General features: G+C 49.2%; 1 protein-coding gene across 1 annotated transcript; it reads right to left on the minus strand.

The window, feature by feature from the left end:
* Nucleotides 1-27,204, minus strand: LOC142563729 (SCO-spondin-like). Its single transcript, XM_075674326.1, has 4 exons — nt 27,059-27,204; nt 19,450-19,559; nt 6,618-6,794; nt 1-1,191 (listed from the first exon to the last, which is right to left on the minus strand). Exons 2-4 carry the CDS (start codon nt 19,532-19,534, stop codon nt 881-883), a joined length of 573 nt encoding a protein of 190 aa, XP_075530441.1. The 5' UTR covers nt 19,535-19,559; nt 27,059-27,204; the 3' UTR covers nt 1-880.

Consider the following 27,204-nt stretch of genomic DNA (forward strand, 5'->3'; position numbering starts at 1 on the left):
GAGAGTTCCTAGTCCTCGACTTTTATTAAGAATACAGTTATCAGAAGTGAGGGTGGCGGTTGCATGGCAGGTGCAGCCAGCCGAAACGACAAAGGGCTTGCACGCACTGTTCATCGAACTTGTCCGTTAATGCTCGTCTTCAAGGCCTGTTTCTACGGTAATCTATGCTGGGAGCTGCTCCTCGCATTTCCGCATGGAGTAGTGTGTCAGGGCCAGTTGTTAGGCCAATCTCTGCAGATGTAGCTAAACGCTTCGCACACGCTCCCTCTCTCCAAAACAGTGGCGCTGATTGCGTCACACACTAGATGCCAATATAACTAAGCCGGGCCGACCGAGACCAGCTTTGACGCCTGAAATTATTTTGTGCATGGCAGTGTTCAGAGGCGCCCAGGGTGGTAGATGAATGCTGCGCAGGATAGCCCATCGAAATTCGTTCCGGCTAACCTCCCTGCCTCTCCTCTATTTCTCTCTGTCTCTTTACCTCCCTCTCCTGCTTAGGCGGCTACAGGGCGGCGCAAGGCCCCCATCCCCCTTCTGATGGTGTTACTGTGGACATGCGCAGTCGGTGATTCAGTCAAAAGTCCACCGCGAGCAGTCGACATCTGAGCAGGTGTAATGTAAGGATTCCTTTCACTAGACTATTCCTTTCTTATCATCCGGCGCTCCCGACAGGTCGACCCTATTGATAACGCACAGGCGGTGCGCGGCCCACTGACGAAGCGCAGAAACGGATAAGAATTGGAATAGAATCATTACATTATGTCCTTCAAGAATCCCGGCAAAGTTCGATGGACAGTGTGCGCGCGACAGGGCGCTTCCGTCGTCCCTCTCGTTCTGAGAAAAAAAAGAGAAAGAAGAGCTTCGGTGCAGAAGCACGTGCTCAGAAGAAGTGCGTGGGCGGGTGCTGGTTGCTGATGATGTTGCGCTGCCTGCCGGGCCTGCCACTGCCCCGACCACCCCTGCAGGCGGCCGTGGGGATGCAGAGGCCGCTCTTGTCGCGGATGTATCCCCTCGCGCAGAAGCATCCGGGCACGCACTGGGCGGTACACGCCTCTGGCGCCTTCTGGCCGCACACGGCGGGACAGGCCGAGCCGCAGTCGCGGAACTCCTCGTTGCGCTTGCACTGACCGCCCCCGGCGCCGCACTGGTTCCGGGGCACACACGGACCGTCCCTCGTGGCCCGGATCAGGCCTGCGGGAAGGCGACACGAAGCGAATCGATTTAAGCAGTGTGGCGCCTCAAGCGTTCTGTGGAACAAAGGACACAGTACGTAGTAGTGAGAACAAACAAAGACATTTATTGCGCATTTTATAACAAACGATGTCAGCTAGCCGAATTATATATAACTAATGGAAGACGCAAAGAAATCGAGAGGGTTTCGACCTACCGCGCGAGGATACCGAACGAATGTGTTCGTCCCCACTTCGGACACCCACTCCCGAATCGATCGCGGGTCGGTCTCACCGTCGAGCGCTCGGTCATAACGCGTGCGACGGCTCTCAGCCGAAGTACGGTGGTATTCCCGAAGTATGGTGGCTAGAGGCCCATACCCGAAGTATGGTACCATACCAGAAGCATGGCTACAGCCCCATACCCGAAGTATGGCACCATACCCGAAACATGGCTACAGGCCCATACCCGAACTATGGTACCATACCCGAAGCATGGCTAGAGGCCCATACCCGAAGTATGGCACCATACCCTAAGCATGGCTAGAGGCCCATACCGGAAGTATGGTACCATACCCTAAGCATGGCTAGAGGCCCATACCCGAAGTATGTTACCATACCCTAAGCATGGCTAGAAGCCCATACCCGAAGTATGTTACCATACCCTAAGCATGGCTAGAGGCCCATACCCGAAGTATGGTACCATACGCTAGGAATGACTAGAGGCCCATACCCTAAGTATGGTACCATGCCCTCTTGCGCCCGAGTGTCCACGCTGTCAGGTGGCGCTGGCATAGAAACACTCGCGCCATCTTTCGTCCTATCGCGTTGCTAGCTACAAACAACGGCACCGACTAACTACGCGGCATGCGCTGTGCGGGTAAGCCGGAATGCCGGGAGACGCGTGGATCCATGCGGGGAATACATATCAGGGGACGCGAGACAGTAGAGGGTCCGCGCAGTACGCAGCCTCCTGACGCATATGCGCCGCAACGAGGCCAAATGTAAATGCGACGGTCACTCGTAAACTGTTCGAACGTATACTGTCCCACCAAATGTTGCGATACATCGCTAAGGACTAAATTTTATCCATTAACATGCGCGGCTTTCACCATGGAGACTCTTGCGAGACATTGCTTTTCGAGCAAGGGATCGATATAAACCTGAATGAACTTAAAAAAAAACGGGTGAATTTTTGTCGACTTCGAAAAGGCTTTCGATCACGTTGGTAGTAAGGGCTTCATTTATAAAATGCTTTTAGAATACAACTACGTTATTAAGATAAAAATACAGTCATTGAGTGGTTTCGGGAATATTTACGCGACAGGCGTCAAGGGGTATTTATTCAAAGCATCACTTCTATCTTTGAACACGACAAGTCTGGCGTGCCTCAGGGTTGACTACTCGAGCCCTGTTATGTTGCTAATCTACGTAAACTATGTTCACATATATTTCAGAATTTGGCTATTTGCCGACTGTGTTCTTTATCGGTCAGCAACCGACCATGATCATAGCAGTCAACTAGAAATGAGACACCACCGTTCAGTCAAATTATAGAGTTTAACTGCCCGACATTTAAGCTTATAAATTTCATTTAGGTTATTAGGGGCGCCGTAGTGGACCGTTGCGAATGCTTTCGACCACCTGAGTTTGTTTAAGGCGCACTTAAATCTAAGTAGACGAACGTTTTTCGCATGCCTTCTCCACAGAAATGTGGCTGTCACGCCCATGAATTTTGCACATTGACGTTTTGGGCGTGAGCAGAATTAAAATAAAGTGCATGATATCTCAAAAGATCGGCCAAATTTCAACAACTTTTATTTAACAACGTCGAGAGGGTACTCCCTTCTAACAACATTGCGTATTCACGGTACTTAGAAGCAAGTTCCCTCCCGCGTTATAGCAGCGTTCGGTCATGACCAAAAACCCTGCTATAACGCCGAAGGTGAATACTTGGTGGCGTAAAAATGCGAACCGGACAGAAATATTGTTGGATCTGTAAGAAATGTTGCAGTAGCGACTTAATTCTCGGCGCCTCTCAGCCCAACCCAGCAACAATCTACATGAGTCATATTGAATAGCGCTGCTTTCGAAGTCTGGCACAAATATAGGACTTGGCAGAATTCGGCTTTTGATGCACTGAGCACATCTGACAAACACAACATAGACGCACAAGAGGTGGACACACAAAAGGACACACCTGACAAACACAACAAGATACGCGAGACAAACTTTTGTCATATTTTTTTCTTCTTCATTGCGCACTAAACTTGAAGGCGTGCAAGCTGTTTTTTTTTTTGCACATTTATAAACAATTCCATTTATCTGAGCGCATTAAAAGCTGAACGAAATATATATGTACAGAGACAGTACACTGAGAGCAGATGATTTAAAAAAAAAGACCATAGACATTTGCAACAGCGGCAAAAAAAGAAATCAGGAGGGCAAATCTGTACAGCAGAGAATATCAGCGCGTCGGCAAGCGCGGGCGGTTTGCCGGATGAGCAGGGGCGTAAACGTGAGCGGCCAGATTGGTGGCGCCAGCTGGTAGTGCAAAGCTCAACCACATAAACACAGAACCAATTACTATATTCTGCTTAGCTGCTAGCGTAAATTTTCGACAGCGGCGTAATCGTGTTCACAATTACGCCGCTGCCGAAAACTTGCACCAGCAACAAAGCGGAATGCAGCAGGTTACTGCAATTTTAGCTACATGTTTGTCTGGTTGAGCTCTACGCCACCAGGCAGCTGCCCAGCTCTGGCCGTTCACGTTAGCGCCCCCGCCCATCCGGCAATCCGCCCAAAGCACCCCCGTTTGCCGGAATAACGGACCGAGCTTGGCTGCCTGAGGTCAAAACCATACCGGAGCAAACAAGCGTCACAGGATGAGGCATGCGTCTGCGGCAGCAAAAAGCCCGGAAACGACTAACCAAATCGCAATTGAATGCCAAAATACCGACCCAGCAAGACTCGGAGGAAACATCCACCTTCCGGAGCAAGCGCTCAGATTCAAAGCCGACGGTACTATTAAATGGCCCGTAGTTGGGATAGGCAAGAGAAGTTTAGAGTATTGGGCGAACAAAAAAAATGGAAAGAAAAATAATCAGAGAAGACATTGATAGAACCGGGTCGTTAATATGGTAGACTTTGATGAAGAAAGAAAAGGGTAAGGAAAGGTAGGCTAGATGCTAGGCTGCGATGGATGCAGTAAATCCGCATAAGATCGAGCGGGCTAGGGGGCTGTTCGTCGCCAACCCGTCTCAAAAGGGAGGCCAATAAAAATAATAAGAAAACATCGTAATCATCATGATTCATTATGGTACAGGATTGAAGCGAGAGCCTTTGTGGCGGATAGCGGGTGAATTTGGTGCCCCGGGAATCACCCAACGCTCACCGGTTGTGCAACAAGCACCAGTTACCATGTGGTGTGAGTATCGCGTTTGCGTCGCTGACTATACTGTACGCGGTCCGAAGAAGAGCTAGAGTTTTGAGAGGAAACCATTTGATTGAAGGTGATCAAGCAAGAAATCGAGTGCTTGACGCTGCATTGGTGCGGATGGTCAGGGGCTTAATATGGCGCCTTAGTGTCAAAGGGCCTGTATATGGAAGGACACTACCAGGTTCCATATTTCGGCGCACCAATTTCATTTTGTTTCCTTTTAGTACCTTAAAGAACCCTTCAGTAGGTAGGTGGGGGGATACACAGCGTGTTCTTTTTTCGGATACACCAAATTTTAAGAAAGTCGCCTGTGGCAGATAATACAATTATAACCCTTGATCTATTAAATTAAATTATGAGGTTTGACGTGCCAAAACGACTTTCTGATTATGAGGCACGCCGTAGTGGAGGACTCCAGAAATTTCGAAAACCTGGGGTTCTTTAACGTGCACCCAAATCTAAGCACACGGGTGTTTTCGCATTTCGCCCCCATCGAAATGCGGCCGCTGTGACCGGGATTCGGTCCCGCGACCTCGTGCTCAGCAGCCCAACGCCATAGCATAGCCACTGAGCAACCACGGTGAGTAACCCTTGATCTAAATTAGTCGATGAGGCGGCCATTACTTCTATGATAAATCAAAATGGTTATTTTAATAATGAACGTAGTTACGGTAACTGACTCTTTAATTAATTACTTTACGCCCCATATTTCAATCTACGAGTTATAGCTGCTGAGTTCGCACGACGTATCCACTTGGAACGAATTCTCTGGACAGAACCAGTTCCGAGATGATAATTTTCAAAGTGCCCGTCGAAATGCATGGGTGTTGCAGTTACTTTTGTGCTTCGATGCATAAAACAGTTGTTTCTTTAAAAAAAACAAACTGTAACGCCAATGCATTTCGTCGGACACTTTGATAAAGCGTGGTTGCTTAGCGACTGTGGTGTTGGGCTGTTGAGCACGAGGTCGCGGGATCGAATCCCGGCCACGGCGGCCGCATTTCGATGGGGACGAATACAACCGTGGACTTAGATTCAGGTCCACATTGAAGAACCCCGGGTTGTCCAAATTATTCCGGAGTTCCCCACTGCGGCGTGCCTCATAATCAGATCGCGCTTTCGGCTCGTAAAACCCCTTAACACATTTTACAAAGCCACGGCAAGTGAGCACTATGAGGCAAACATGCGACAAGAATAGGCCGAGCGTTATCGCGGTTGTTCTATCGTTGATTGCGCCATTTTCCGCAGCCCGCCCGCGAAAGATGACTGCATGCCCCCTACGGAATCACTAGAAATCTCGGTCTCTAACGGGTGGACGAATTTTACCGCGCGAACAGCACGCACACACACACACACACACACAAAGAAAAAATCTATGGGCACCTTGCTGAGCTAAACTGCGATAGGCGAAAGCCTATCTATGACTGCCTCTGCTGCGGTTGTCTGAACTGTTCTGCGAACGGACGCCGCCGTGGCCGGTAGCACATAGCCGCCGGGGTTGCTCAGTGGCTATGGTGTTGGGCTGCTGAGCACGAGGTCGCGGGATCGAATCCCGGCCATGGCGGCCGCATTTCGATGGGGGCGAAATGCGAAAACACCCGTGTACTTAGATTTAGGGGCGCGTTGAAGAACCCCAGGTGGTCGAAATTTCCGGAGTCCTCCACTACGGCGTGCCTCATGATCAGAAAGTGGTTTTGGCACGTAAAACCCCATAATTAAATTAAATTAATTAAATTGGCCGCGAATATGGGATGCAAGCGCAGTGCGCGCGCTCTTCTGGGACATCCGACTGACTCGGCTATATTTAAACCATCTGTCAACTTTGATGGATCACACATTGTTCACCTAAAGCCACCTGTCAACTTTGATTGATCGCTCATTGTTAACCTAGGGCCACCCATCAAGCGCTGTGACAGCTGTCACCGGCTGTGCTTGATCACCGCTTTCCTGCGTCCACCACGGCCTGTGCACGGACACTCACGAGCCACTAAAGGCTCGCGCCGTAATACCTGGTTTGCAGTTGCACTTCGGCCGGCAGATGCGCTCGCTAAAACGTCCCTGCGGTGCGGCTCCTGGCCCTCCGGAGCGGCTGCACGGGACCAGGTCACCCTCGGTGCAGGTGGGTTCGCAGTGGGCATTGCACTTGGGGTTCCACACCTCGGTGCTCGGGTCACATGACCGGGGACCTGCGCAGCATCGAAGCAGGGGTGTCGTGAGTGTACCAAGGCGCTCTCGGACGCTTCGCAGTTCACATGTGTACATGGTGACTGCGAAAAAAAAACACACCTTGAAACAAGAAAAAATGGAGAAAGTAGTCAGTGTCATGAAAGTTTATTAAGCAAGAAAACTGTGCAGCTTCGCCCATGAGCGAAGCAGTGACGCCGCAGCCGGCGTAAAAATATGCGCGGTAAGTCTCACTCTGTTTCGTGCTTACGGAAGGCATAATTCTTGTGCCCTAGCCCAAGGAGACATCGGCACGGACTGCTTGAATAGCGCTGGTGGGCTTTTTAAAGGAAACAGAACTCATTGAAAAACTGTAGGATGGGTGAACTGATGCTTTCCTTTTTTTTTCTTTTTGAATCTTCTCTTGTTTTCTTATCTTTCTTGCCCCTTAGCCCATCCCCCTGTGCAGAATAGCAAGGCGTACAATTCATCTGGTTAACCTCTCTGCCTTTCACCCCTTGTTCTCCTTCCTTCCTTCCGTGCGGTGTCCGTAGTTCGGGCGTAAAAATTGACAGATGCGCGCGAGCCATTTCTTTTTCATGAAGGAAGAAATCATGGGCAGACGACGCGCTGCAGGGCTGCAGGACGAATCGGGCACCGATGCCAGCGTCAGCCAATCGTCGCAACTCCCTCCCCCCTACCCCCCTCCCGGCCCCCCCTTTCCTTGCAGCCCATCCCCGAAATTCGGCTTGACGAGAGCACCCTGCTCTCGGGGGAGCGATCTAATGTTTTAGCTTTTACGGTTTCTGTAAAAAAGAAAAGAAAGAAAGAGGTGGTAAATTCGAATTTTGCTCCCTGGTGTCACCAGAACTTAACTTTCCCTCTCAAATTCAACACGTACAAAGGTATTTATACGTTTTGCACGTACTTGAATAGGAAAACAGGAGTCGGCTCCGAGCTAAAGCTTCTTCTTAAAGCGCAAATTGCGCTACGATTACGCAATATTACAACCTCTGACAGGATCTCGCCTTGAAAAAAAAGAACATAAATAACCGCGAAAGACAGAGTCGCCACGCCAGGCGATCCTGGCTGAAGCCAAACTTGGGGAAACTCATCGCTGGTCGTTGTTATTGCTGACCTGACAGTTCATGGCCCAGGTCCAGAAAAGGGCGCTCATGTCAAAGCGACCGTCCAGAGAAGCGTTAAAGGCAGAGCTAAAAAAAGAGAAGTCGCGTTGTGCCAAGTTTGGAAGAAGATGGTCGATTAGGAATAATTTCCGCATCATTCGTTGCCACGGTTGGCTTGCTTTTGTGAGGTCTTTGGGTGTTTCATATATTATACTATCACTTTTTTTCTTTTGTGCTGCAGAGCGATGTTAGCGCCGCCTGTGAATCGCTGAAGATTACCCATCTTTGTGCATCTCTTACTGAAGTTATAAATTTTATCGCACATAGGATTGCGAAAGTTCAGCCGTTGTGGACGAAGTCGCACGAGGTGGGTTAATTGATTATTGTTTATTGAGGGGCTGTACAACGAATGCTCAAGTTGACGAGGTTGCTGCACTGGGGCCACTGTATAGAGGTGTCTGTATCCTGAATACCACACACACACACACACACACACACACATATATATATTGTAGTGGGTAATATGCATGTGGCATTGTAGTTGTAGTGGGTAATATGCATGTGGCACTGTGCGGACTGCCACCGCTGCGGCGCGAGACACGAGCCGGGTTGTTGAGGCGAAGCGCTAGGACTCGTGATCTAGAGCTACCTGCGATCCCTCGAACGAGCTACAATAAACCCCATTTCATTTGGTGGAGGTGCGGGGTAACCTCGAAAACTGGAACTCCGAAGCCGGACGCTACCGACTGCTGCGACCATGCCTGACGAAACCACCCAGGAAGATGCACCACAGCCTCCGACGGTCATCGTTTCCGGTGCATTGCGCCAGCGTGATCCTGCCATCTTTAGCGGCACCGATGATCATGACGTGGAGGATTGGTTGTCATCTTACGAAAGGGTGAGCCAGCATAACAAGTGGGACGACGTCACGAAGTTGCACAATGTGCTGTTTTACTTAACCGGCGTCGCGAACCTCTGGTTCCGAAACCACGAACACGATTTCACAACGTGGAGCAGATTCAAGACAAGTTTCACAGAAGTGTTCGGGCGCCCCGCTGTGCGCAAGCTTCGCGCAGAACAACGCTTACGGGGCGCGCGCAACATCACGGTGAAACGTTCACAAGTTACATCGAAGATGTCATTGACCTGTGTAAGCGTGTGAATCCGTCAATGGCGGAACAGGACAAGATAAAACACATTATGAAAGGCATTGATGAGGACGCATTTCAAATGTTGCTAGCGAAGGATCCGCGTACCGTGGCCGAAGTTATCAACTTGTGCCAAAGTTTTGACGAGCTACGGAAACAACGCATCTTAGCTCGGCGCCCACCGCCTACGGAAGATTCGTTAGCAGCATTGGTTATTGGCGACAACCACACAACTTTGCTGACGCAAATAAAAGAATTTGTGCGCGAGGAGGTCGCGCGACAGCTCTCGATTTTGCCGACCACGGAGAAGCCTTCTCAATATTTGGCTCCAGCGATCCGACAGGTAATTCAAGAGCAAGTGACCGAAGCTCTTTCACCTCCGTGTCAGCCGGCTCTCGTGGCCGCGCCTCTGACGTATGCTGAAGCCGCTGCACGGGCGCCTCGTCTGCCGGGATTCTCGCCTCCGCCTTCAGCGCCTCCCCAGCCGGTGTTCTCTCATCCGCCCTCGCCTCGCCAGCAGGTCGCTCCCTTTTTCAGCGCACAGCAGCAAGGCACAAATCCTTGGCGCACTCCTGACAACCGCCCAATATGCTATGCCTGCAGTACACCGGGACATGTCGCGCGCTTCTGCCGCCGGCGCTTGCCGGCCTTCGTGGGCACCGCGCGACCACCCAGCTCCGGCTTCCGACCATACCGTATGCCTCAGCGACCACCACCGGAAGTCTACGCTGCTGATGACATACCAGCACCGCAGTCACAGCTCTACAATACTCGTCGCTCGCCTTCCCCTCGTCGGCGCTCACTCTCACCCATGCGTCGTAGGCCCAGTGCCAGTACTACTGAGGCGGAAAACTGATTTCCGCAGTTCCTGAGGCACGAACTGCGTCATCGTCGGAACATCAAAGTCCTCGTTTTTCCCCCGCTAACGTTATTGAAGTGTCTGTTGATGGCATCAAATGTCTTGCGCTCGTCGATACAGGTGCTGCTGTATCTGTGATTAGTGAGAAACTTTGCCGTGCATTACGGAAAGTGACCATGATGCCTTCGGTATTATTGCTTAGAACAGCCAGTGCACAACAAGTTCAGCCAGTCGCTATGTGCACTGCCAGGGTGTTGATTCCAGACATTTTGTATTCGATTGATTTCATTGTGCTAACTTGTTGCTCCCACGATGTGATTCTCGGTTGGGATTTTCTGTCGCGCCATCACGCCGTCATTGACTGTGCACGTGCTGAGGTTCAGTTCTCCGTTCTGTGCGATTTGCCATCTCACGACTTTCAAGTTCATGATGTTACCAGGATCTGTGTAGCTTCAGATACTGACCTTCCCCCTCACAGCGCGGTATTTGTCCCTCTTTCATGCGCATCGCTTGCCGAAGCGACGGTAATGTTTTCACCCGCTGCCGTCTTCATTCGCCGCCTACCTATATTGTTGCCTTTCGCCCTCCTCACAATTCACCATGGGGCTGCAGCAATACTGATTTCTAACCCAAATTCGTACACTTTGGCTTTGCACTGTGGCGAGACTATTGGTACCATCCAGACTGTGGACGCTGACGTTATTGTGCATTTCGCTGTTCCCGACGACGTGGATACTGCCAACGTAACAGCACTGGCACCCCATGTGCCATCTAACCGAGTACCACCGGATGTTTTTTGTCGCTCTATTGCCGATGACCTCGAGCCGACACAACGTGAGCGGCTTATTACTCTTTTAAATGATTTTCACGCCTCTTTTGACTGCAACCAAGCATCATTAGGCCGCACCAGTACCGTCTCTCACCACATTGATACGGGACACCACGCACCATTATGCCAGCGTCCGTACCGCGTGTCATCCACCGAGCGTCGTGTCATCGCCGAGCAAGTTGAAGACATGCTTGAACGTGGTGTTATCAAGCCATCCTGCAGCCCTTGGTCATCTCCTGTAGTACTCATTAAGAAAAAATATGGCTCGATTCGTTTCTGTGTGGACTATCGTCGCCTCAACAAGATTACACGAAAAGATGTCTATCCTCTACCGCGCATAGATGACGCCCTGGATTGTCTTCATGGTGCCGAATTCTTTTCTTCTTTGGACTTGCGATCGGGCTATTGGCAAGTGCCAGTGGCTGAATCCGACCGCTCGAAGACAGCTTTTATTACGCCTGATGGCCTGTATGAGTTTACAGTAATGCCATTCGGCCTCTGCAATGCACCCGCGACATTCGAAAGGATGATGGACAATCTTCTACGAGGCCTCAAATGGAAGACGTGTTTGTGTTATTTAGACGACGTGGTAGTTTTCTCCCCTGATTTCACCACTCACCTCTCTCGTCTACGCGAAGTCCTTACTTGCCTTACCACCGCCGGCCTTCAACTTAACTTGAAAAAGTGCCGCTTCGGAGCCCGCCAGCTGACCATACTTGGCCATGTCGTGTCCAAAGACGGCGTCCTTCCCGACCCTGACAAACTTCGTGCTGTCGCAGAATTTCCGCGGCCGACTACAGTGAAAGAGCTCCGCAGTTTCGTCGGTCTTTGCTCTTATTTTCGTCGCTTTGTGCGCAATTTTGCCTGCATCATCGCTCCCCTGACGAAGCTCCTGGCTGGCTCTGGTGACCTTCGCGACTGGACTCCGGCATGTGACCAAGCCTTCACCACTTTGCGCCGTCGGCTTACCTCACCGCCTGTTCTACGCCACTACGACCCGAGTGCACCGACTGAAGTTCATACCGACGCCAGCGGCGTTGGTCTTGGGGCCGTCCTTGCACAACGGAAGCCTGGCTTTCCAGAATATGTGGTTGCATATGCGAGTCGTGCTCTCACGAAGGCAGAATCCAATTATTCTGTCACGGAAAAAGAATGTTTAGCTATAGTTTGGGCCTTAAACAAATTTCGCCCTTACTTGTATGGCCGTCCGTTCGACGTTGTGACAGACCACCACGCGCTCTGCTGGCTTGCGTCACTGAAAGACCCGTCGGGGCGTCTTGAACGTTGGGCTCTTCGGATCCAAGAATTTGACATTCGCGTCATTTATCGATCCGGGCGCCAACATTCTGATGCAGATGCGCTCTCCCGTGCGCCCATGCGCTCCGACGAAAGGCCACCTTCACCCATAGAGTGCCCGGTTGCTACGCTTGCCGTTAGTGACATGCCGTCTGAACAGAGAAAAGATCCGTGGATTGTGTCTCTTATTGACATTCTTAGCAGTTCTTCAACGTCTACATGCCCTCGAGCCATTCGTCGCCAAGCCACCCACTTCGTGCTACGGGACGCCATCTAGTACCGCCGAAACTATCAGCCCGACGGTCGCAAATGGCTGCTAGTCATCCCTCGCCATTTGCGTTCCGACGTATGCACGTATTTCCATGCAGACCCACAACAAGCTCATGCTGGCGTCCTGAAAACCTACGAGCGGCTCCGCCAGCGGTACTACTGGCGCGGCATGTATTCTTATGTCCGCAAATACATTCGGTCATGTGCAGCCTGTCAGCGACGCAAGACATCTTCTCATACGACAGGCCCTCTGCAACCTTTACCTTGTCCTGCACGTCCTTTTGATCGGGTTGGCATCGACCTTTATGGTCCTCTTCCATGCAGTGCTACCGGCAATCGTTGGATAATTGTCGCAGTAGACCACCTGACAAGATATGCTGAAACTGCTGCACTTGCTTCGGCTGCTGCTCGCGACGTCGCCGCATTCATCTTACGGCATTTCGTCTTACGGCACGGCGCACCGCGAGAACTGCTCAGTGACCGAGGCCGTGTCTTCTTGTCCGAAGTTATTAATGAGCTCCTCGCCGCGTGCCGCACTATTCACCGCACCACTACGGCGTATCACCCACAAACTAACGGTCTAACGGAACGATTCAACCGCACCCTTGGGGACATGCTCACCATGTATGTTGCGTCGGATCATTCCAATTGGGACGATGTCCTCCCTTTTGTGACGTACGCATACAATACCGCCGTTCAGGCTACCACAGGCTTCTCACCATTTTTCCTTCTTTATGGCCGTGAACCATCCACTACCCTCGACACCGTACTACCATATCACCCGGATGCCTCTGAATTCACCGCTCTTTCCGAAGTTGCTCGCCATGCTGAAGAGTGCCGCCAACTTGCTCGCTCGTTCACGTCGGATACCCAAGGAATCCACAAAGATCGCCACGGCAACGATCAGCCCACACAGTTCTTCGCCGTGGACTCTCACGTCTGGCTTCGGCTGCCCTTCCAAGCTCCAGGCCTTAGCCCAAAGCTTGCTCCGAAATATCAAGGTCCGTACCGGATCGTCGCGTGTACTTCGCCTGTGAATTATGTGGTCGAACCGGTGACGCCATCTTCGGACAAACGCCGCCGTGGCCGCGAGACTGTTCACGTCAGCCGCCTGAAGCCGTACCACGACCCCCTGATCGTATCATCGCCTTAGGTCGGCAGGATGGCTCCTCTTCGCCCCGGGGGAAGTTGTAGTGGGTAATATGCATGTGGCACTGTGCGGACTGCCACCGCTGCGGCGCGAGACACGAGCGCGGGTTGTTGAGGCGAAGCGCTAGGACTCGTGATCTAGAGCTACCTGCGATCCCTCGAACGAGCTACAATAAACCCCATTTCAATATATATATATATATATATATATATATATATATATAGATACGGTAAAGTGCTAGTTGTTGCGCAGCTTGAATGAACATCTCTTTTTCTGAATACCCCGTCTACGGACAATTCGATTTTTGGAAGTGTAAGCAGCCATAGAGGATATTCGACGTCTGAGTTCCAAAATTAATCTCTTGGCAACATATGGAGATTTTCTTGAATTTCTTTATAAACATAACTTCTATCTCGTTTCATTATGTCTAGAGCCAATGGGTGGGTTTTATCTTGTTTGAAAACGAAAAGAACGTCGGCATGTCTCCGTAGTTCATATAACTGGAAACGGTGATTGGCGAGCCTCAGCTATTCCAAGACAGCCAGAAGTCGCTCGTGGAACTCCTAGACATACGCGTAGTCCTCTAGCTAAAAGTAATTGAAATCGCTCTTCTGACGTGTGGAAAAGTCCATGTGATATGGGGGCGGAATACGCAGTTTGTTGTCGTATTAATGCATTGTAAACATTCAGCATGGACGATACTGATCCGCCCCACGATGTGCCTGCAAGTCTGCGAAGTACAGTCATTATAGCATTGACCTCGTTTTCGAGTTTTTTTATGTGGGGTGCCCAGGATAGCTGCCTATCAAGTATGATGCCAAGAAATTGATGCTGTGCGACAATCATTAGAGGGTGCCCTTCCAGATTAAGGGCGAAATTTTTTAATTGCCTCCAAGTGAAGAGCAATACAGCTGTCTTCGCGTGTGATAGAACGCTTCCTCTGTCTCTCTCTCTCTCTCTTAAAGATTGGTTAATGATATTCATGCCGTCTTGCAATGCGATATGAAGTAACTGAATATTAGTCCCAGATGTTCAAATGCCCACATCATCTGCACACAGTGAAAATCTTAACTGTGATGTCAGTCTTCTTGTTAAATCAGCCATGACGCGGTTAAAACGGAAAGGGCCGAGTGCGCTTCCCTGTAGTGCTCCCGGTTTGACAACACGTTCAGCACTCTTTCTCTCACCCGTCCGAACAAACATTTTGCGACCTGATAAAAATTCAGAAATCCATCGCAAGGACTTGCGATACATTCCGAGTTCGAACATACTCAGCAGAACATGAACGTAACTAACGAAGCCAAATGCCCTCTTGATGTCTAGGAATACTGCCATCGCCCAGTTTGCATGCGCGCGTCCGTTCTACGCAGGTCACTATATCCAATATTGCATCCATTGTGCAACTCTGTTTTCTAAAAACCTGCTAAGTAGTTCGACAACACATCCGCTTCATTACACCACCACTGAAGTCGCGCGTCAATCATTTTCTCCATTAATTTGCTTAAACAACTTGTCAAACTAGCTGGGCGGAATGATTTAAGGAACAAGAGTGCCATACCCGGTTTTAAAATTGGGATGATTCGAGTGACGGTCTCAGAATCGGGCACAGTTTCTTCTATCCATAAATAATTATAGGTGTCTAAGAGAGCACTTGTACCTGTCGGCTAGAGGTTTCTTAGCATATTGTACGTAGTGCCGTCCGGCCCAGCAGAACACTTTTGGCGACGTGATGCGATTGCACATTGAAGTTCGCTTACTGTAAAAGCAGGACCTATTTGAGAATGCTGTGCCCCAGAGCAATAATTAATTTTCTGCTTAGCTAACACAACTGAATTATCAAATTCTGCACATTGTTATGAAAAAGCAGGTCTGGAAATAAGCTCGCGGAATTCATCTGCAACTATTATCTCACACGTTTACCGGGCTACAGCGAGAGCGCGAAATGGAAAGCTCTGTGTTACAGGTCCGCTTAAAGAACGAATTAGTAGAAAAATTCGTGGGACAGACATGTGAGGAGACAGTGTGCCGCAGAAATTGCGCCAGCACCGTTTGTCTAAATTTTCCATACGTCTGCGCATTACATTGTGAATTTTCTGAGCGTTTTTGTATGCTGCTAAACTGCCGCTTCGTCGATACGCTCTTTTGGATCGGCGTCTGATGGCTCTTAGGTGTTCATACCCTCCGTTAACTGCAGCATAGTCATTTGAAATTGAGACCTTCTTTGTGCATATGTTCATACAATCCTGCAAAAATTCTGTACATCTTCCCACCGTTGCATGTTGATTAATTTGATCCGTTAGGCAGTACCGAAAAGCTTGCCAGTTGGTTAGTCTGCTGTAACGCCTGATATCATAGGGCATGACAGGGTGATTTACAAGGATGGGAAAGTGATCACTTCCGCGCGGTTCCATATCTGTTGTCCATCCCACACCATTCACTAGATCATGTGAACACAGGGTAACCTCTACGCAGCTTGAACAATTATATCCACGAAGAAATGTTGGCGACCCATCCTTTAAAACAGTCAAGTTGCATTTATCTATGGCGTACTAAATAAAGTTACCACGGGCATCACAACGATCACTGACCCAGATAATGTTGTGTGCATAGGAGTCCCCACATGTAGATACATTACAATGAGCTATATTGAAGATATCCACTAGCACTTATTCTGAAATCCGGTTTGAAGGTTTTAGATGTAGATTAATCACTGTTATGCAGAGCTTACCAAAGGATACTTTACATGTGATGAATTCTGGAAAGTCTGAATCACTGGACTGAATTTGATAACATGGTAAGTGTTTTCTGAAGCGCAGGAGCACTCTGCTAAGAGCTGCTTGACGAGAAATCTCGTATATCACATAATTCGAGAGGCGAAAATTGTCATTGATTCCGGCCTCTTGAATGCAAAGTATTGGAAAGTTGTTTTGTACAAGCAGTTTACGAAAGTCAGCACACTTCCTTCGAAGACTGTTGGCATTCCACTGAAATGTGGAGACATTTTTGTAGCGGTTATTCATGTACTGCTTGCCGCAGTTTTGGCCCGTATTGTTGACACAATAGTTCTTCCAGAGGCAACAAGCCTTTCACTTCTAGGAGGTTGTTGGCTTCCGGCAGAGGAGATAGGATTGCCTTAAGAGCTGCGAAAAGCATTGGCAAAATCAGTTGCGTCAGCGATGCGGCGGTATGGTCGCTATTGATTGGCGTTGCTCCTGCAGTAAGTGCGTAAGGTCGCTGAGAATAATGTGTGCGAGCATTGGAGCTACATGGTGTATTGTTTTCTGCCTGTTGTCGTGTGAGTTTCCGTAGCGTTAACGCATAAGACTGGGTGCTTGACTGTGATCCTCTTGGTTGGTCTCTTGATTGCACTGTTGGTTGTTCTCTCGAGGAGGAAGAGCTTATTGGTTCTCTTGGCTGTGGGGGTGCCTGTGCCCGCTGAGGTGGGTGACCTTGCACTGGATGAACAATCTCAAGGTTAGGGGCGGGTTCATTGCGTCGCGGTTGTCTTCCATGGATAAGTTCATGTCGACGCATCTCTGCAGCTGCCTTGTTCTGAGGGCAGCCTAAGTAGGAGGCAGCGTGGTTCCCCGCACAGTTCGCACATTTAGGCTGAAGGAGTGGCTTGCACTCCTTGTGGTCGTGATCGTTTGAGCAGATTTTGCATCGACGTGTGCTGCGGCAGCTTATCGCCATGTGCCCAAATCGCTGGCAATTATAGCAGCGAAGTGCAGGCCCTAGATATTCCTCGACAAAATGACTGGTGAAACCTAAGCAAATTCTTCCTGGAATAGGGCGATCGTCCCTGAAAGTAAGAATTACTGCGTGAAGTGGATGCGACTTTACTGCTTCATCTTCCTGGTGGTAATACTTTATCTGCCTGCATACCAATGTAACCCCTGCATCTTTCAACAAGTCTAGGAGTTGCTCGTCTGTATACTGCAGAGGCACATGTCTTACTTTCCCAACGTTTCGCGTCTATGACTCTGGGATGAAGGGCTTGACTTCTAGGCCACCTACACATGAGAGCATCAGAAGGCGTTTTGCGGATGCTAAGGAAACAACGCTGACACTGAAACTTCCATCTCTGGTCGTCATGAAAGAGTGCACTTTTTCTTTGGCAGCAGAAACTATTTCGGCAGATACTCGGTTTGCATTCACTTGCCAGAGAGTCGTACCTTCGCTTGTTGGGTGAAAGGCAACTGAATGCCTTCTGCTCGTTTTTTCTTATGCGTCTGCCAAAGCAAATAGTGCATCCTTACCCATATCTTCTGCATCCCTTAGCTCATAATTGGACGTTGTATCGTCGTACTTGCTGTCCTCTAGGTGAGGTTTCTTGCTCTCGGCGTCACCATCAACAACTATTGCTGAAGTCGCCGAACTTGTTTCCGAGTTGTGGAGATCCAAACGTGCCAGTTTTATGAAGTTTTGTGACGCATGCAAGCCCCCAGGCTTTTCATTACAGCCTGTAGTATCATTCATATGGCTTGCTACACTTGCATGAACATAAGGCTTGTGACGATGTTCTCGGCTTCCGACCACCGTAGTGGCAGGGTAATAGCCAGGTACTCAAAAAAGAAACGTCGTACCTGTAAGGCGCCCGGCCTGCTGATTCTTCACCCGACGTATCGTTAGACAATCGTCGTCAATGCTGGCTGTGTATGTCCAAAGAAGCAGCAAAATCAGAGCGCCATACAAAGACAGCGACCAAACATACAATTCTTCTTCTTCTCTCTGTTCATAAATATGACTTTAATTCTTGTGCCAAGTGAAGTAGTTGTTTGTAATCTTTGTCATGAGTGTTACAGCCATAAACGGTGCTAGTCCTGCGCGACACATGAGTGACACAAATAAAGCATCAAAAATTACGACCTCTTCTTCTCTACTCTCAATCCCTCGCCCCTCCCCCCTTCACAAAAAATTTAGACACCCCCCTAATTTCAATTCCTGAGCAACATATGAACGACACAAATGAAACATTTAAAATGACTACCGCTTCTTCTCTTCTTTAAACCCCCCTCCCCCCCAAGAAAGACTCAATTGAGTCAAGACTCAATTTCGGTGAGTATCTTGCTTGTGTTCCTTTCGGTGGGTGCATTTTGCTTGCTAGCAATTATCCTTTCTTTTGTTCCAGAGATTAGCTGCATTTTCAAGCTCCTTTCGGCATCTCAGTGCTCAAGTGTACAAATTTCACCGCCACTGAAGTGCACAGGTATACCAGTACGTCACTTCAGCCCTTCGAGGTATAATCATAGCCGGTTACAACTATCAGATTTTCGTGTTTTCTCGACTATCGTTATACGTGGGCGCTGCGTCTATTTAATTTGCATAATTGTCCTGCGGCGTGGACTGCTATTGGCGCAAAAGCGACCAGTGAACAGACAGCACTGCAAAGGATGAGGAGATCTCTTCGGCGCACTGCTACGCCGTTTGGCGAGGGCCATCGCTCAACTTGTTTCGAAAACACTCCACTATTACTGCTTACGACCTCGCTTCAACTATCAACAACCTTCGCCATCAGCGGCGTTGCCAACGGCAGATCCAGTTATACTTCATGTCTTTGTTTTTTGTTTTTGCACTGGCCAAACTGCTACTACTGACACGACTGCGCTTATGGGCGGATGCTTCCACACGATTCTGGGTTCACGACTGGCACTCGAGGACAACCGCAATCAACAACGACAGTGCGCGTGCGCCTGGCTGTCTCGGGTCAAGAATGCGGGATCTCGTTCCCCGTGCCTTACACGTCCCTCACCGCTTCAACCAGTTTTATCAGTTGACAAACAAACAGATAAACAAACGCTGCTATACTCAAATGCATGGGTCAAGACTGGCAAGTAAGGTCAGGAGTCCACAACGATAAAACGCTTAGCTGCTAATGGCGGTCGTAGGGGGGGGGGGGAGAGGAGGAAGTGGTGAGGAAGGTCGGTCATGCACGCGTCTCGCTCTGTGCGCATTATGCAGGTGCAGATTGATGCATTCGGTATGCCAGGCGCGTTTACCTTCGAGCTGCTGTCCAGCGGCCAAGTTGCAGGCGAAGGCCACCAGGGAAAGGGCCAAGAGCTGGGTCAGCGAAGTAGACGCCATGACGACACTCCCGCAAATAGACGGGCTGAAAAACGAGTATGGGGGCACGCAAGGCGTCGTTAAATCCTTGCCCAACCGGGCACTTGAATAATAGGAAGAAAAACACTTGCCAGTAGCCGACAACGTTTACAGGTTTCCTCACCTCGAACAGCTAGCAAAACAGACGGCACCTGAAGTTGCCGCCGGCAGACGACGCGTGCACACACACACACACACACACACACACACACACACACACACACACACACACACACACACACACACACACACACACACACACACACACACAAACATATATATATATGTATATATATATATATATATATATATATATATATATATATATATATTATTTCATCGAATGTGCCTTCTGCGTGCGTTTTGTTGCGTCTGCGCTGTGCTTTCATTCGACATTTTTAGGTTTCCGACCGCGATGCGGCAAAGCAGATGGCGGCGGCCGAAGTGCCGCAGCAGACATTTTCAGGTTTCACCTCACCGACGTGGCAATGAAGCAGACGGCGCTTGAACTTGCCGGCAGCAGACGACGGCATTGCGATGCAAAGACGCCGCGTGCCGTGGTACAGCGGCAGAAAAAAAAGATGCATGCGAATCATGTCAGGCGTGGCGCGCAGAGCGTAGTTCTGTCTACTGACATAGTTACACGTCTAGGGGCGCCTACACGGATCTCGGCATTTATTCTCCCACGCTTGGACGGCTGCTGGCGTGTGTACCATGCATTACGCAATGTGTGCTCCGCCACGGGAATCGTGGAGTGTTTGTTCCGTGGGCGTTCATTGTTTTTGAAGGAGGCAGGTGTACTTCTTTTTGCGGTAAAGGTACTTCTTCTTGCAGATGAAGATCTTCCGCAAACTTTGCAGACACAATTGATTACGGCTCTGTATTTAAACGTTTGTGGTGGGGCTCGTCGCGATTGTTCCCTATTAAATAAAGAAAAAAAGTAAACTCATGACTGACATACGATTTAGAAAACATACGGGTTTTTGTAAAGGATTCCATATATCGATGCGAGATTGAGACATTGAGATGGATATGAGATCGATACGAGACCTTCGAACGCTCGCTTCCCCTCGCACCTCTACAGTGTACGGCTTGCGGCCGCGATTGTATTGCACTTGGACTTTGTACAGAACCTCACGGCGACGGCGCCGACGATGGCGGATATTCGCCTGGAGTATCCACATGATTGCTGTATCGCCATAAAACAAGTATGCTAAACGTGCTTAAATGTTTAAGTTGCACATAGCGGTTGCACAGCAGTGCTTAAACGCATCCCCCCTTCTACACGAAGCGCTTACAAGCCCCATTTATTACACCGGTACGGAAATGGCGAAAATGAGCAGATCGTAAGGCGAATGAACAATTCGTCCGGTTGGCCGGGTTTCATCGACACAAAGCACTGTAAAGTGAAGCATAGCAGCCAAATTGTTGCAGTGGTTGTGAAAGACATGCCCGTTGCGCCGGCTCAGCGAATGGTTACGTGTGTAGCTAAGCACGCGGTTGCGGGTTCGAGTCCCGACCGCGTCAGCCCCGTATAGATGGAACCGAAATGCAAAAAAAAAAGAAGAACGATCGTGTATTGTGTATTGGGCGCACTTTAAAGAACCTCAGGGGGTCAAAATCAGTCCGGGGGCCCCCACTAAGGTATCCCTCATAATCTTATCATAATTATATCACATAATCAGCATCAACATTCGACATTGTTGATGTTGCGGCCCTTTCCAACATGGCACACACATACGAGGAGGATTCGTCACACAAATGAGAAACTTAATTAGTATTTAAATACATTTGCGAGAAAGCAATAAAAGAAACTTATTTTATGAGAAAATATAACCAACTTAAAAAAAAGGACAGTACTTAAAAGAACACATGAGAAAATCTCAGCAGAGAGATATATAACCCCTCCTCGTATATAGTAAAGCATACCTGCCAACTCTTCCAAATTTTTCGTAAACTTTACGAATTTGGCCCGGTTTTGCAACTTTGCAAATGTTGCAAGTCAAGGTTAACGAGAAACAAATTTACTTTGCGAAAGTGTTCCCACGTCAATCTCCGTAATCTCCTTTTGAAGCCTTACGATGGTGAAAGGACGCGAGGGGGACGCTTGCTTGGCACAACTTTATAGAGACAAGTTTAAAAAGAACAAAATTAGGAGAGTTTACGTGCCACAACCTGAGCGTTAAGGCACGTCATAGTGGGGGGACTCCAGACTAATTCTGGCCACCTGCATTTTCTTTAACGCGCAACTAAATCCAAGTACACCGGTGTTTTCGCATTTCGCCCCCATCGAAATGCGGCCGCCGTGGCCGAGATTCGATCCCGCTACCCGGCGCTTAGCAGCGCAACACCAAAGCCGCTGAGCAACCACGGCGGGCATACGAAGAAGTTCTTGAAGCAGGTGGAATTGAAAACAGCTAACTCGCTGAAAGAAGTCAACGCGATCTAGAAACAGTTTGGGGCTTCTATCATTATTTCTTGTTTTAAGTTTGCTGCTTACCGTAGTGTAGCGTCTGAAGTTAAATCCTTGTTAGTGAAGCGCGTATGCATGCCTGAAAATGCGCGTATTCAGTGAAGCTAAAAAAAAAAAAAAAACATGGGGGCAATTTTTTCTCTTTCTCTTCCTCCTCTCTCCTCTTTCACAGGATTTTACGAATTCTAAAGAAGTTCTCAGGTTGGCACATGTGAGTAGATTTTTTTTCTTCTTTCGAAACCCACTTATCGCCCACTGACACTCTCCCAACCTTTTCGCATATGCATGCCGCGCGCGAAACCATGCAATTACGTGTCGTCGAATAACTGATGCCATCTAGGCCTACTCGATTTCTTAGTCGAATATAAAGATGTGGAGTTGGGCAGGCTGGTCAGGCCAGTGCAACGTTGCGCAGAGAGCGACAGAATTGAAGAACGCTAGAACACATCTCGGCGGGTCATCTAAACCGCGAAACAGATAAATCGCCGTACTATCGGAGTAACAGAATGAATGCCACGACACTGGAGGGTAGGAGGGGGTTAGGATGGCGTGTCGAGGGTACGAAGTTTGCACGGATAACTAAACAGTAAGACAGATAAATTGCCTTACGATTGGACTAACAGAATGAATGCTACAAGACTTGAGGGTAGGAGGAGGTTAATAATAATATTTGGGGTTTTACGTGCCAAAACCACTTTCTGATTATGAGGCACGCCATAGTGGAGGACTCCGGAAATTTTGACCACCTGGGGTTCTTTAACGTGCACCTAAATCTAAGCACACGGGTGTTTTCGCATTTCGCCCCCATCGAAATGCGGCCGCCGTGGCCGGGATTCGATCCCGCGACCTCGTGCTCAGCAGCCCAACACCATAGCCACTGAGCAACCACGGCGGGTGAGGAGGAGATTAGGATGGCGTGACGAGAATACGAAATTTGCATGGATAATAGCATTATGGCGACCGACGCGAGGCAAGTGTAATTGGTGATCGTTGCGAGGGGCCATTGTCCAAAAGCGACGTAAAGTATAAGGCGGGGTTAATTGCGACGACGACGACACACAACACAGATGATGTTGATTACGATGATGACGACGATGATGACAAAGAAGTGTCCTATACGAATTGGTGCGTTAAATAAGCGGTAGCCGGTATTGGCGGACAACTTTCTGTGGCAATGGTGGGGAAAGCTATGCTGGGGCGGCGCTGCTTCAGAAAGCGTTATCGTGTTACTGCGCGAAGTAGTCCGGCCGACTTTGACAGCGCTTTGGTTTCATACACGGTTCGTGGCGAGGAGGGGGGGGGGGGAGAAGAGATTCTGCGTAACTGCCACTTGTGACGGTGTCGCATTTATCCAAACGAGGAAGAGAAGAGCAGGAAAACACGCCGCACGCGAGACTCGGTGGTCCATTTTGTCTTATTTTGCCGTTGTATGTATATATCAGATGTTTGTGACTTCTCTTCCCAGGCTGAAGTTAAAGCGGACGAGAACGAGGGACTTCTTTCGGGGGCGCCTTTAAGTCTCGCGCTCGTTGTCGCATTGTCACCTGTAAGTTGTTCGCGTGTCACAGAAAGTAGCGTTTCGGAAGTTCCACGGACAACAAAGCACGCTTGCTTTACTGTAAATTAAACCGCGCTTATGTTTGTTCGCGACGCAACTTCGCAATCAAATGTTGGACAATCACAGCAGCCGCAATAGAAAAATAAAAGAAAATCAATGTTCTCCTGGGAATAAGGGCGTTTAATGCGCTGCCCCGAACGCTTACATGTGCGCTGTAATTTTAGCTACAGGCCTCGGCTTCGAAATAAAAGTTTTTCGTCTTCTTTCTGTTTTGCAGAGCCAGTGATTTTCCATCTTATTGCTCGCAATTCGGCATAATTTATAATTATACCAACACAATTGCATCACAAATTTATAATTCGCAAACGGGATAGCCGATAGCAAGGGTATAGTAGATGGGCACTAAAGATATCGCCTGCCGGCTTACACACGGTACTTCCGCTTCAATCGCCGGCAGAGCGTAATGCGGATTTCACTCGAACGTTATCTTGAGATAGGATTTGGAAATCGCGTCGACCGTATGGTACGCGTAAAAAAAAAAAAAATCGCTCGCTCCTTGCTGATCCCGTGTATACCGTAAACGCTCCAGCATATCTAGCAGGGCCTTCCGGAGGCCCCACAAGACGGACGGAAGGAAGTTATCTTGCAGGAAGTGCCTCGCGCTCACAGGCTTCCGGTCTGCTAAGCGCAACCGACGGCCGTAAGCCCCCTCCGAACCCTTCGCGTCCGCGCACACACCGACACCGTGGTGGCCGGCACAGCGCAGCAATCCTCCTTCGCAGGCAGTGTTGTTATCACAGCGTCGAAGCCTTCCTGCGAAACATCCCCCCCAGGCACCACGGTGTACGAGCCTACCCTCAAGCGCGGAACCCTATGTGATGGGTACGCAAAAAAGAGTAAAAAAAGATATGACACCAGGAGCTTAACGGCAATGCGCTTCCAGCACTCCGTAGTTCTATCACTCAATTTTTATCGTCACTGCCGCGGCCATCGTTATCGTAATTCATCTAAACCGCAGGACGAAGGCCTTTGCCAGCAATCTCCAATTACTCCTGTCTTGCGCAAGATGATCGCCATCTTATGGCTGCGAATAACCCGATTTCGTCACGCCATTTCATTCCCTGGCGTCCTCGGTTGCGCTTCCCCTTCTCCTGGCACCCATTCTGTAACTTAACCGGAACACAGGTTGCGCGCCCTGCGAAGTGCATGCCCTGCGTGACATGACCTGCCCGGCTACATTTCTGCCTTTTGTTGGATAGACCCATTTGCCATTTAACCTACACCTCCATCTTCCTCACCCTTAACGTCACCTATGCCAATTTTTAATGCATCGCTCCATGCATGGAAGCTGATAACCTTGCAGAAGGGCTGTCATGTGGATGCTTCTCTTGACTCATAAGAAGGAATAGAAGAAGACGGAGGAGAAGAAAAGAACGAAAGAAAGAAGTACTCGGCTCTCAATAGGCATGGATGATCAACTTTAAAACGCTTCGACCAGCAACAGAACTCACGACACCCTTTCAACTGATAAAATTTTCTGTAGTCGGTGACACAGTAACAACGCAGTGGCAAGTACACCACAGTCCAACGCGAAGACAACTGGTTTAGATGCGGCAGCCAATTACGCTTGCACGTTTCGATGACGTCAATAATTGGACGAACTTCTTGCGGCATGCACTGTGTCGCTTCAACCGTTTTTGTGACGCCAAAGCACAGCGAGAACATGCAGCGCGGCTTTGTGGTAAGAGCTCGTAGCGTCACCGAGTGCAGAAGAGTCCAGCGGTTAGCATTTGTTAAAAGGCGCGATTCAGCGGTATGAACCTGGCGCGATTGTTTGCGCAACGAGAAAGAAATGGAGGCTGGGTACTGCCAATCATCTCTGACCACGCCCCAATGGGACATGCGCTTTAGCGCAGGGCGGGCGACGTTTCGTCCTGAACGGTGAATCACCTCCAGAGGGACATTAAGTCACCCGAGTGTCGTCAGCAGCAGACCTTGCGCATTACATGAGTCACGTATTACGTTAACCACGGTCGTCGACACTTTCTCAGAATCTTTAAAGAAGACAAAAAAGAAACGCCTGGGATTCATTCCTTCCCTTCTATCAATGCAATTTATAAAACATTTGCTTACAACTGTTCCCTGGAACGAAAAGCAGTAAAGTAGTTCATTTCCTTTCAAAAATCGATCGCTAGCCCGCGCTATTGCATAAAAGAGGTGTTGCGTAACTTATTAACAGTATCGATCCCTCTTAAAGTGAACATCTATTGCTGGTAATAAAGCCAATATAACTGAAAAACTTTGTCGGTAGAAAAAAAAAAGTCAAAAAGAGGTTGAGACGACAAATTAGGCTGAAATCCTGGCACTAAAAGAATAGTCTGCTTGGCTTTGTATCATTATTAAGGCGTAATCGGTCGCCAAATACACAATATATGTTTCTGTTTGTAAGTTGGCCATATACTGTACACACGCAGCATTTTTGTCGTCAATATTGTCAGGCAGGGATGTGAAGTGAGGGCCATATGCACACGAGCTCGGAGTATAGTCAGGTGAGCGGCTATACGTGGGTCCCCGGAGGAACACTACCCACTCTGCCAGGCATCGCAGCTTTATGGATGGGGCACGGTTTAAGGCGCGCACCTATTCTGGAGAACAGAAATGCGCTAAATCTGGTGAATAAGTGCTATCGAAGTCTTCCAATCATGGCACCTCGCTTAGTGTGGTTCGGGGACGAATCTTAGCGCAACACAATCGTGTCTTCAGTCGGGCTGTAAAAGTAGCAGCCACCGTTCTCTCTTGTCCTTTCGAATAAGCGCGCAGACGACGGCCTACCACGCCGGCCGCCCTCGCGTCTTTTGCAATGCTTATGCAAATTTCTGCCCGATAGCGCATACCTTATGCAAGAAGCGCGTTGCCTTTGTAATACTCAGCCAAGACAAACCATTTCAGAAATTCGCTAGTTTATTGCTCTCTCACATACATGTACCAGTCAACTTGTATATCGAAGAGGGAGGAACTTAGTTTGCAATACAACACGTTAAAGGCGTTTCTCAGATGTCGTTGTCGCGCACACGCTCGACAACATCAGTGTCACGAGCTTCAGAGACCCAATGAGCGAATTTCTTTTTGTTTGAAAGGCTGTTTGCCGTTAACCGGTGGCCTTTTGAAATAATATGTCAAATCTATCGATTGATTGTTATATGCCCTTACTAAGAGCGTAAAAGCGTTTTTGAGAATGCGGGTCCAAGATTGCCACGTTAACACGCACAGTTACGCATCAGTCGCGCTGGGAGATCGTCTGCAGTGCGATTTTTAAAACAAAACTTTAGATAACTATACTTGCGCCTAAAACTATGCTCCAGGATCTATCGGGGGCACGCGTGCGTGCAACATTTGTCGCGGATTGCGCTCTCGACGAGTCGGGGAGAAAGCGAGAACAGCGGAGTGTAAAACATTCGCGGCTCAGCCACCTTACCTGGAACGAGACGCGCGTGAGACGTCGAGCCGGCTGAATGACGAAGACGACGTCGACGGGCGTATGAGCGAGGATCCAAGGTTATCCGGCGACGGAAAACACCGCCGCCCGTCGGTTTCCTTTTCTCACACACCCTCTCTCTCTCT

Source organism: Dermacentor variabilis, chromosome 11 (genome assembly GCF_050947875.1).
Source record: "Dermacentor variabilis isolate Ectoservices chromosome 11, ASM5094787v1, whole genome shotgun sequence".
In the NCBI taxonomy this organism is placed as follows: domain Eukaryota; kingdom Metazoa; phylum Arthropoda; class Arachnida; order Ixodida; family Ixodidae; genus Dermacentor; species Dermacentor variabilis.

What these genes read in the sequence shown, in the direction of transcription:
- LOC142563729 (XM_075674326.1), bottom strand. Translation starts at nt 19,534, where the DNA reads ATGGCGTCTACTTCGCTGACCCAGCTCTTGGCCCTTTCCCTGGTGGCC. An exon ending in CGCTGGACAGCAGCTCGAAG is followed by an intron (nt 6,795 to 19,449) that starts GTAAACGCGCCT and finishes GATGCTGCGCAG; the next exon opens with GTCCCCGGTCATGTGACCCG. An exon ending in GAAGTGCAACTGCAAACCAG is followed by an intron (nt 1,192 to 6,617) that starts GTATTACGGCGC and finishes GCCTTCCCGCAG; the next exon opens with GCCTGATCCGGGCCACGAGG.